This window comes from Scomber scombrus, chromosome 6 (genome assembly GCF_963691925.1).
Source record: "Scomber scombrus chromosome 6, fScoSco1.1, whole genome shotgun sequence".
Taxonomy (NCBI): domain Eukaryota; kingdom Metazoa; phylum Chordata; class Actinopteri; order Scombriformes; family Scombridae; genus Scomber; species Scomber scombrus.
The window spans coordinates 14,612,356-14,624,400 of record NC_084975.1 but is presented as its reverse complement, the minus strand read 5'-3'; the positions used below and the strand labels follow the sequence as shown (position 1 = coordinate 14,624,400).

General features: G+C 36.9%; 2 protein-coding genes across 3 annotated transcripts; one reads left to right on the top strand and one right to left on the bottom strand.

Annotated features, from left to right (window-relative positions):
• Nucleotides 1–1,038: 1,038 nt before the first annotated feature.
• LOC133982430 (zona pellucida sperm-binding protein 4-like) lies at nt 1,039–4,481 on the top strand. Its single transcript, XM_062421483.1, is given in 10 exon segments — nt 1,039–1,052; nt 2,442–2,557; nt 2,815–2,908; nt 2,910–2,982; nt 3,079–3,173; nt 3,254–3,414; nt 3,508–3,700; nt 4,001–4,148; nt 4,231–4,306; nt 4,387–4,481. Coding segments are annotated over 10 exon segments (1,065 nt in total).
• Nucleotides 4,482–5,377: 896 nt separating this feature from the next.
• On the bottom strand, nt 5,378–9,729 carry tmem263 (transmembrane protein 263). 2 transcript variants are annotated; one of them, XM_062420911.1, is made up of 3 exons: nt 9,565–9,729; nt 7,729–7,788; nt 5,378–6,916 (listed from the first exon to the last, which is right to left on the bottom strand). In XM_062420911.1, the coding sequence occupies exons 2-3, from the start codon at nt 7,784–7,786 to the stop codon at nt 6,618–6,620; spliced, it is 357 nt and encodes a 118-aa protein (XP_062276895.1). In that variant the 5' UTR covers nt 7,787–7,788; nt 9,565–9,729; the 3' UTR covers nt 5,378–6,617. The 2 variants fall into 2 exon arrangements, with proteins under 2 accessions (XP_062276895.1, XP_062276894.1); XM_062420910.1 differs by having other exon boundaries at nt 7,720–7,788; nt 9,565–9,718.
• Between the last annotated feature and the right edge of the window lie 2,316 nt (nt 9,730–12,045).

The following is a 12,045-nucleotide window of genomic DNA, read 5'->3' as shown; positions in this document are numbered from 1 at the left end:
TTGTTTGATTGGTTTGAAATCTATTGCAGGTTCAGGAATAGGTGTAAAGAAACAAGCATTTTTACCCTCATAAAAGAGATACTTGTTTGAATACATTCATTTCAGACCTTGATTTTTGGGCAGATTTTTTATTTGACTTGCCTGGTTTTAGAAAAGCAAGAACCAAAGAACATACATATATTATTGTCCACAGTCAATATGAGCACCCATTTATGTTTACAGTACATTCTACCTCTTTTCCCACAGTAGGTATCCTAATAAAATTGTGTTTTAATACAAGTACTGCTCCTTCTGGCATGGTAATATGATTTACTGGCACGGTTGGCACTCATACTGACCCCATAAGACAGCTTGAGCTGTGGTTGAATTTGATCCATCCACATGACTGTTTCTTGTCATGTCCATTACAAAATTGTAACCATGAAAATGTATACACTTTAGCAAAATCTGGACATACAGTATATGGGATTCTTAATTCTAAGCGCTTGATGGAACATATTGTGCAGAAAAATATTTGTTACACCCTTTTAAATTTTGCAATAATAATTAAATTTGACCAAACAGAAAGCTATTCTGTACTGAATTAATTTATATGCGTCTGCTTTTTTTTCTCCACAATAAGAACCTCTCACTCAATTTTTAACTCCTTTGCTCTCACTCAAATTCTCTGCTTTGTATGTTTGCTCACACTCTCACTCAACCGGGCAGATGGACCTTCTCAATCTGCATTTTTACTTGTGTTTTTGTGTATTACACCATCAATCACAGCCAAAGTATTGCTCCATTTTAAAGTTCACATTTAGCCAAGTGTTTTTGTTCCTTGTTTTACAAAGAATGCTTGAAAGCTAACTGGTGGACGTAACTTGTTAAGTAAATATTATATTCAGCTCAGTCCTCTGACTTTATATTTTTTAAGGTAACTTGTGTATTAAGTTGAACAATTTGGGGGAACATTTGAAGTTCTTTTTCTTTCATTATAATGCCTTAGCTAACGTAGCTTCATTAGCATCTCTTTATCTGGCAGAATACCTAGCTACAATGAAAGCACATTTGTAAGGTCATCAAGTATCAATTCATGTATGGTATGAAATTTACTGAAAGTACCAAAACTTGAAGATACCAAGTTGCCACAAGCTTCTCCAGCTCCACGATATCTATATTAGATTGCCAGGCAGGTTGACTTCCTGCTTTCTTCATGCACACACAAATTAATGGGATGAAAATAATTTACTAATGTGGCTCTTTGAGATCTTTTGAATATTAATGGATAATGGATCAATTCCTGATAATATACAGAATCATTTCAGGGTGTTTGTGACATTTAGATAAATGTATTCATCATTTTATGCAATTTTTATCATTTGCAATGATTGTGTACGAGAAAATCTTTTTGGGCTGGGAAGCATTACATGATACTAAAACCAGAAATCTAGCCACTGTACAAACAACCACTTCCCAGCAGAGGATTGTTAATGGGGGATTGTTCTCTACTCCATCAGAATGAAGACGAAACAGCCAATTAGCTAATTAGAAACCTTGGCAAGTTCTAAGACTGACTGATATTATGGCACATGCGACACTCTATACTCTAAGGTTGTACAAAGTTGCAAACAAATGTGAGAGCCCACAGAGCAGGGCAACTGAGAGAGAGGTTATTATTTTTAATGTCCCATCATACACTGATATCACTTTAAAAATTCACTTCAAATGTATTTTACAAATATTTACAAACCCCCGGTTCGAATCCCGGTCGGAGGTCTTTTGCTGCACGTCACACCCTCTCTCTCCCATGTTTCCTGTCTGTGTACTGCTATATAAAGGTGTCTATGCCAGACAAGATATTTTTTAAAATAAAATAAAAAAAGTTCTATGTATAAGAAACTGCAACAGCAAGGTTAAAATGACTAACCTAGTTTGGGGTGATGCAGTCCATCATATTAACAAACTTGGTTACAGATTCAGAGAAAAGATCAATATGTCTGCCATTTTGTATTAATAAAATAAATATTTGGTGACAAATTGGGGTCACTAAGACCTTTAAAAAGTTTTTTGTGACCAGAATGTTGGATTTCTGAATAAATACTTTAATGTCAAACTGTCATCCCCCCGTCACCTGATTTGATAGGATAAGTGTTTCTCATCCCCTTCTCTCACTCATACAGTTGGTCTTGTAAAGTTGCCAAAGGGTTTCTCAAATCAATTCACTGATAAATCTAAAAATAATCATTACATAATTAACCCCTGAGGCTTTTAAGTGGCTATTGAAGTTAGGAAGCCATGATTGTTGTCTATTTAGCTGCAGAGGCGGAGATTTTATGACATCATGTCTAGTCACATATAACTGTGGCAGCATACAACTAGTACACTTTTCAGGTCCCTCAACAGCAGGACCGTTTAGGACCACAGAAGCCTTCTATACCAAATGAACCTTATGTCCACAGTTGTGACGTGCCAGGAAGCATTAGAAAACCGTGTGGACCTGCAGATATCTCAGCAGCTGGATGTGAAGCCATAAACTCCTGCTTTGATGGCCAAAAGTGCTACTTTGGAAAGGCAGGTGAGTTTTTGAAAAGGCTGTCATTCTCTTAAAAATGTCTCTAGTTGTCCTATATTGATTGATTGACTGTGAACAGGAATGGAGAATATATAAAACAAAAAGCATGAGCCCTCCCCATCTTATGAAATGGTTGATGGATTGTGAGAAAACAAGACAATATATTGTATTTCAAAATACTTCAAAAATCTTTTAGTTTTTTATGTTTAGTCAATCATATCTAATCTTTTAACCTATCAATTCCTGTTTTGTGCCACCAGTCACTGTCCAATGCACCAAGGATGCCCAGTTCATTGTGGTAGTGGCCAGAGATGCCACTCTGCCCAGCCTTGACCTTGAGTCAATCTCACTATTGGGAGAAGGTCAAGGCTGTACTCAAGTTTGCCATTTACCAGTTTCCTGTTACTGCCTGTGGCTCTGTTGTTATGGTAAGGCCTTCATTTTTTTCTACTTTCATAAAATAAATAAATAAATAAATAGAGACTACACAGATTTTGACACCACAGTACCATTTTTTGTAGTAGGAGCCTAGTGTTATAATCTATGAGAACAGGATGTCCTCCTCATATGAAGTGGAAGTGGGGCCTCTTGGAACCATTACAAGAGACAGCCACTTTGAGTAGGGGAACCTTTTTTAGTGTTACAGTGATCAAATAAATGTTCTGACCGAGCAAAATAATGCCAATTTTCTCTTTTCAGATTTATCTTCCGGTGTATGTACATCGGCACTTCTGTTGAAACTGTGGTTGCAGAGGTATTTCAGATAACAACTCAGCCTTTACCAGTTGCTGCTCTGGGACCCATCTTAGTGCAGCTGAGGTTGGCCAATGGACAGTGCCATACAAAGGGTTGTAATGAAGGTAAGTGTATGTCAGTCTTGCAGCTTTGCAGTGTTTGTAGATCATTTCATTTTCAATTTCATTGTAATTTTAACTGTATCTCTGCTCTCACAGCCGATGCGGCCTATAACTCTTTCTATACGGAGGCAGACTATCCTGTGGTCAAAGTACTAAGGCTCTCTGTGTTCGTGGAGGTTGAACTGATGGATAAGACAGATCCCATGCTTGTCCTGACTCTTGGTCGCTGTTGGACAACCACAAGCCCTAACCCTCACAGTATGCCCCAATGGGACCTTCTGATAGATGGGTAACTAAAACACCAATTTATGCTTTCCTGTTTATGAAAACATGCTCAACTTTGGTCAAATTTTGAACTTCTGTCAGGTCTGCTCACTGGTACTGATACTATGATAGGTTTTCAAGCTGTTACTATTTTTTGTGGATTTTAAATAACTGCTAGCCAGTGATGAAATCTTTACATTTGGTTATTAAAGATCTGAGCAATTCATTTTACAGATAAAAATTGTTCTGAGATGGAGGAAACTGAAATAAACCCATCCTAAACTATGTAACTTTCATTGCATTGGCCTAATTTGCTCTTTCCCAGGTGTCCATACAGGGATGATCGCTATATTTCCTCACTGGTTCCAGTTGATTCCTCTTCTGGCCTGCTATTCCCGAGTCACTTCAGGCGTTTCATTTTCAAAATGTTTACCTTCGTGGATACTGGCACAGGAGAACCGATGAAGGAGCTGGTAATAAACAGATCCACTGATCAGAGAGAGCTGCTGTAAAATATTTCTGTGTTGCCTTTCCAACACTGTTTTCCCTGTTCAGGTGTGCATTCACTGCAGTACAGCTGTGTGCCCCGCTGCACCTGGACGCTCCTGTGAGCCATCATGCTCCAGAAAAGGTAAGATATTAATATATATTCTGCAGAATTCATTAGCAATGTCCACCTGGATTTGACCATGTTTGTATTTGTATTTTTAGCGAGAGATGTTGGAGCTGTGGACCAGAGGAGGGAAGAGCCACAGGTTGTGGTCTCTGTTGGACCTGTGGAAATGACTGCTGCTGAGGAGGAGTAAACAGTGCAGAGTATTGAGTTCAAGAATTTGGCCAAAAACATTTAGCAAACGGTATGAAATATGCTTGAATATCCATTTTTGGAATGAATCCCCAAATTATTGTACTAAAATTTGTATTAAAAAAGGCTTTGATGTGCTGTAAATGCTTTCTGATTATTTATGTGCATACTATACTTAATACTCAACTTTATACTCAATCGTCATTTAAACTAACTTCTTTAAATGTTTACTGTAAATAGTATAGTAGCAATGCAATTTGGCTTACACAAAGACATTAGGAATGATCTCTTAAAATTCACATCTTACCAATGTTGTCATTTTTAATCTCTTTTCTTGTTCATACTGTACCATTTAGTGTTTTACACTAACATTTTTCCAAGCAAAGCTTCATCTTAAATCGTATAGGGTTGTAGGAAGGGAAATTTATTTTTTGTGTGAAATGTATTTTACCCATATTTTGCAGATGCAATTGTATTTAGGATTTTCACCCATTAAAATAAATACAGTATACTGAATACAGCATTGGAAATGTTTGTGTACAACTTTAAAGTTCACTGAAATTTGCTGGGTTGGAAAAAAAACTCTGAACAGTAATGTGCATAGTACAATTTTGTTCTGAGCTAAAGAACAGGCAATATTTACTAGCTTTTTTAAATTTCACAACCAAGATACAAACAGTGCTGTGAGTATACTATATACTATATATAAGTGAGTTATACTGAAACTTTCCTTTAAGTCTTAGTAAAAAAGGAAAGGAAAGGTTAATTAATCACATCTAAAATTCATAGAAAAAAGGAATTTTTGATGAAAAAACTAAGGATGCTTCAAACAATTAAGATGATTCTGATGAACTGTTTACTCACAGTATTTATATTTTCATGATGGAATACAAAACACAACCTTCAGCATGTTTTATTAAACAAGTTTTGAATACAGCATTGTCATGTTTCAATAAATTCTCATTGTTCAGCAAAAATCCAAACATTCTGCAACACTGATAAAAATAAAAGCTTTGAAACCTTAGCTCTGCATGACACAAGGCTTGAATTTTACAATTAAAAATGTATTGAAATAGTAAACCCAGTGACCATATAGGCCATAATGAAGGAGCATTAGGGAAATGTTAGGGTTCAGAACTAGTGTTCCTTTACAGGTCAAGTTTTGATGGAGTGGAAGACATTTATTTTACATTTATGAAACTGCTGCGGCCAAATGTGGGCCATTTCTTTTGTTAAACATACTTTGATTTGAGAGTGGCAGTAAGCAACATGTCAGAGTAAATAGAGCTGAGCCAAAAGAAGTGTAACTTATAAAATGTGATACAATGAACTTAACACTCAGTTAGTATAGTCACTAATGTAATTCAGACCAACAATAAAGTTAATTGCGATCAAAATAAACTCATTCTTCTCATAATAAATCAGATTTTCTATCAAAAGCAGGAGTTGTTTCTTACTGAGCTGATGACATAAAGAGGAAAATCTAAATGATCACAGTCTTTGCGTAGCTTGAATATTACAATGGACTGCACCTTTCACATCTTCAGACTTATTTGTTCATTTGCACATCCTGAACAATTCATTGAACAGGAAGGTGTGTTAATGATGCTGTTCACATTTCCAGATCCATTCAAAAGTAACTGCCAGTGGACAGTGAAACATTTCTTATTCCCAATAAACTCCTCATTGTCAGTTATAGATCATTATTGATCACTGATTGTCTTGCAAGTGAAACTTTAGTACATTTACACTCTTTGCTATTCTCCTTCAGTACTAAAGTTAACTAATGTGACAAATACAGTGAAAAAAAGTGTTAGCTTATCATAAATAATGAAACATGGACATTTTATTTGAGGCACTGGTGATCATAGTTTTACTTTCACAACAGAGCAGGAGAGTCTCTGTTAGTTCTTGCTTTGTAGGTCCTTGTCACATAATTGTATGAATGTGGGGTATACCAAAAAATATATATGTAAAAAACAAACTCAAAAAACAAAGCACAGACACCTCACCAAAAGTGTACACTGAACTTTTGAGTCTTCTTCTGCTCTTTTCCTGCTCAGCCACTGTTGATTGAACACTAAAACAGGCAAAGTGTGATCCGTACACCTCATCTGCATTCACTCTCCTCGTCCCGTCAATCAGACTTGTCCTTCTTTTTGCCTCCCCCTATGGGAACTTTGCTGACCACTGCAGAACCAACAGCAGTCACTCCTCCAGCAACAGCACATACTCCTCCTTTAACCAGCCCCACTCCTATTGCGGGCACTGCAGCTACAGAGGTAACAGCGGTCTTGGTGAGGTCCAGACTCTTTCCTCCTATCCAGGTCACACCGCCCACCGTTGCTCCTAAAGCGCCCTTGGTGGCACCGTACAATCCCCCTGCCAGCCTGCCAAACATGCCTGGCTGTGTCTGTGGGTGGTCCTTCAGGGTGTCTGATTAAAAGCAACAAAAGCAACATTGTGGCATTCAACACATCACTGTCAAATAACAATAAAAAGGGAGAGAACGGAAATGCTTTAGCTCCGAACATACTGCATCTTAACGGGCTTCTTCTTGATATTCAGGGCATACGATACCTCACCCATAATAACGATCTTATTATATGATACACAGGAGTTCTGCAATAACAGTTTTATCATAAATCACTTTATCAGTGAAACTAGTAGCTGTAAATAATGATAATTTTCATTATTTATTTTTTTCGATTCATTTAACAGTGAAAACTGTCCGCCACAATTCCCCAGACCTTAAGAGGACCTCTTCAATTGATTGTATTGTCTGACTAACAGTCAATCTATTTAATGTATCATGATATAATATGGAGAAAACAAGAAGCTGGGAACAGAGAATGTGTAGTATTGGTGCTTAAAAAAAAAATCAAGATTATCAATTATTAAAAGCATGAATGCAACATTTTAAAAAAACAACAACAACAAAAAACTGAAATCAATCATTTACACAGCTTTGTGAGGCAATACTAGTTTTATTGAGTTTTGAAGAAAAAAGTAACAAACTGTGCCACACAGGAACTTTATTAAATCAGTTTAAATGTAGAACACCAGACAGTAATAGCCGATTACTGCAAAAATAGCTGATTATTATGTTATTATAACTATTATAACGTATTTCCAGATAATGTGTCCTACATCTATATTAAGCAAAGAAAACTATGAATGATCTACACCCTTTGAACATGTTGTGGTGAATACATCTTTTACCTTTGCAACTTACTTACCTGTAGTACCTGGCTCATCTTGGAGGTATGCAGGCATGTCCTCAGGCACCTGCTCTGCCTGACTCATCTCTGAGCAAAAACAAATGAGACAATCACCAAAAGAGCCAGAGACACAACAAACTTGTGACCAAAGTTACTCTGTCTGACACTCATGATGCTGCTCTACATGGTTTTTGTTCTGGTATCCTTAAACCCTTAAGACCCATGTCTGTGCTTGTTGTTGCATATTTTCCTGTGCATTCACCGGTCCTGTGTGTAATGCAAAACATCAGAAACAAGTCCTAGATTTATCTGTTTTTATGCCTTATAACACTCACATATTGGAGTATTCATGAGGATGAAGACACAGATACAGTGTCATCTTGATTTACCTTGTACACATTTAGCTCCAAATGCATTGCTAACCCAATAATAAATAAAAATAATAATAATAATAATAAAAAACCCTGTAATTGTGACATGGGTACACACATGTTATTAGAAGTATTCATTCCAAATAGGATGACATACTCTATATGTGACAATCTGTGGTCAAAAGCATTTACTCAATGTCTATAGCTTGGAATGGGACAGAAATAGAGTGTGTAAACAATATAAAGGAGTTTGCTCTGGGTGTGCTGCTGATCATCATAAAACAAAGCAGACATGTTCATGGTCTGCCAAAGAGGTGCATAACAGGATGAAAACAGAAAACTAAGACACAAGTTTTGATTTAAAATACTTTTAAGCTGAATCATAAAATGTAATTCTGGCCATAACCTTTGTCTTATGTACTTTGATACAGTATAAATAATGATGGCAGTGAAAAACACTCACAGAAAGCATCCCCAAAGCATAATCTCAAATAAATCTCATATCTCAATAAAATGTTCCCCACATCATTAAAAAAGTATTACTCTTGAAAGGTCATGTGACTGTGTCAGGATCATACAAACTTGTTTTCACTAATTGTGCTTATTAAAGTCGCCCTCCACTCAAAAATGATATGATTTCCAATATCCAATATTCAACTTACAAAAGTGTGATATGGAAGAGTATGGATTTAATGGAGTCTTCTTTGAAACAGTTAATGCTGGGGATGCTTATTGGTGCTTTCACAAAAAAATGTATACAATGAAATTTTTGATAAATAATATTCAGTAATGTGGATACAATGATTAAGTGGGTAAAGGCAAATAATAGAACCGCTAGAACAGTCTGGTAGGTTCAGAAAGTTACATAATTTTAATGATGGGGCATTTAAGTTAAAAATGAACTTCAGGAGCTCCTGCTGCTTTATAACAGGCATTTGGCAGCTGTGGGGCCAATAAACAAGTAAGCAAACAACATTATCACCCTCAGTATCCTGAAGTAGCTGCAGCTAGGTGCAACTTTAATGGCTCACTGCGCCTGCGCCAACTTTATATTTAACGTTAATCGAGGGACAGTTATCGTCAAAATTCGACAGTCGCGGACGCATACTTAAAAATAGCCGTATTTATGTACAATTAAATATATTTAAAAAATAATTACCGTATGACTTTTGTACCCAGACAGCATTTGTCTGTCGTGTTTATCAAGCTAATGTGGTTGTTTTGCCTCCAGTCTCCATGTATCGTTAGCTGAGGTCACTGCCGAAACACCAAACATCAGTTTAACGGGTTGTTTTATCGTAGTAAATTGATCTACAATTGAAATTTCTCGTTACAACTGTCGGCATTTACGTCAGCCTATCTGTAACGCTAGTAACAATGGTCGACGGAGTTTGCTTATAAGCCAGTTTGAGCGAAAAAATGGCTGCAGAAGTTCTCTTTGCTTCAAACTGAACCCCAAAAAACTATGTTAAAAGGTAATTTAGAAACTTACCTCGTTTTTCCAATGTACAGTCCGCACTATCTGAAAAGCTTAAACACGAACTGTCCTGAATAATTTTCAGCTTCCACGGCCTGTAATGAAGTATCGGCTGCTGCTGCTGATGGTGCCTGCTTGTTTTTTTGGAGGAGGACCTCAGTCTCCACCCATAAAAACACAGAGGTACTGTACTGGCCGCAGACTGGAGCTCTTGCTGCTGGCTAGTTTACTGAAGCTGCGGAGAGGACTAGTTATTAATGTCTGACTGCTCTCATTGTTGTTTAGCACTGTAGTTCACTCTTTATTTTTTTTACATCTGCATTGTGTCTGTGTATGTGGGCGTGCATGCACAGACACAAGGAGAGTGCCTTTTCTGTACCAAGTCTGGACATTTCTGAGATGTTTTGGTGATAATTAAGAACTTAACTTTAAGGAGCTACATTCACAGTTTGTTCACGGTGTGTTATTGAATGTGGGGAATAGGAATTTAAAAATGATGTCGATCAGATGAGATAAAATGATACAAATGTTTAATTAGTTGTTCTGGCGTGTCTATGTGGTGACTTTGGCGAGAGAGGAAATAAACACCACAAAGCGGATGTGACGTCGAAGATCGTCTCTTGACGTCATGGTTAAAAACAGACGGGAGTCTTTCACGTCCTTCATTAGTGGAGTTTACTGTCCAACATGGACAAAAAATATATGCATGATTATGGACTGGATGATCATGTGGATGATTATTATGGACTGGATGATCATCTGGGCAGAATTGGAAACTTTATGAGGGTATCAGATGCCATAAATCCCCAGTTGTATCAGTTGGTTTGTAGTGACATAAGATAAGGTAAATAAAATATACTACCTTTATTACTCCCACAGTGGGGAAAATAACATCATTGCAGCAGCAAGTAGAAATAGCAAAACATAGAAGAACCTCAATAGAAAGAATAAAGAACAATAAATAATATGAACACAAACAATAAAACAAACAAGTTTAAGTATACAATAGTAGTAAAAAAAAGAAGAAGTAAATAATAGGCTAGAACATTATGTACAAAAGTAATATGTATGTATATATGTATGTAACTGCACTAAAAAGTGCAGTTTGTGAAATTGTCCAGGTCGGGTGTGTGTGTGGTCTACAGGAAGCAGTGCTGGTTGTACAGTCTGACAGCTGCAGGGAGGAAGGACCTGCGATATTGCTCCTTCCCACACTTTGGGTAAAAGAGCCTGTTGCTGAAGGAGCTCTCCAGTACAGTCAGAGGGTCCCGCTTGGGATGCAGTCCTTGTTCATCAGAGATGACAGCTTGGCCATCATTCTCCTCTTTCCTACCACCTCCACCAGGTCAAGGGGGCACCCCAGGACAGAGCCTTCTTGATCAGTTTCTCCAGTCTCTTCCTGTCCCAGCTGAGATGCTGCTGCCCCAGCAGACCAGGTGGCTGATGTCACTGTAGTGTCAGGGTATGATTATGTGGAAAATTGTTGGTTAGAAATATACATTTCTGAAATGTTTTTTAGCTGAAGTAATTCAAGATTCAGAAGCTTTTAATGCCATATGTACAGCAACACAGCAGGTGGAAACATGTTAGGAAGTGAAATTTGAAAGTTCCAATTAGATTATGAAATGAATATTTACAGTTGTTGAAAATAAAGAGATAAGAAAGAGAAATGAAACCATGTAGAACATTAAATATCTTTAAACAGATCTTTAAAAAATAACACTTTGCACAGATTTAAAAAGGATGGACAAAGAGGTGGACTGCAAGAATATGATTTGGTACATTGTGACATTTTGACTTGTGTTGTTTGTTTGTTTTGTTATTATTTCTTTATTCCCTTGTGTTGTCTTGAAGGTTTTTTGGCTTGATTTGATTATTATAGCTTAAAAAAAAAAGAAAAAAAAGGGGTAGGACCAAAGTGTTCCTTATTTCGATCATTGAATGACTATTATTTTGTTGTTTATCTTTTAAAAAATTCATTTCTATTTTGTTATATTTTGCTGCCTATATATTTTATCTTGTAATTTTAACATGTTCGAATAAATAAACTAAACTAAAGCTGTAAAAAAGTAGGCCTAGTCTTAAAACAGATTGGAGGGAACAATAGAACACACCTTTGAAACCAAAAAGTATAATATAACATAACGGCTGGAGGAAGAAAAACAATCACTGTAAACATGAATCCATGCTTTCATCCACTTGTTTTCATACCGAGAGTAAATTGAGCTCGGGAACCGGAAACACAGCACCACGTGACTTTCCAACTCCGTTTTCCCGCCTATGTTCATACTGACTTCTTTAGTATACGGAAACAGCAACAGAGTGACATCTCTGTCCTCCAACACCGTCACAGTTTGGGCTCCTTGCAGATAAAGTGTGTCTATTTCAGAAGGAGACACCTTTACTACAGCTGAAGCAGAGGTGGACCTGACTGCAGCTACTCGACTACCAGCAAAGAGTTTAGAGTTTAAAGAGAAAAAAGAAAGAGAAAAGAAA

What these genes read in the sequence shown, in the direction of transcription:
- tmem263 (XM_062420910.1), bottom strand. Translation starts at nt 7,786, where the DNA reads ATGAGTCAGGCAGAGCAGGTGCCTGAGGACATGCCTGCATACCTCCAA. An exon ending in AGATGAGCCAGGTACTACAG is followed by an intron (nt 6,917 to 7,719) that starts GTAAGTAAGTTG and finishes GCTTTTAATCAG; the next exon opens with ACACCCTGAAGGACCACCCA.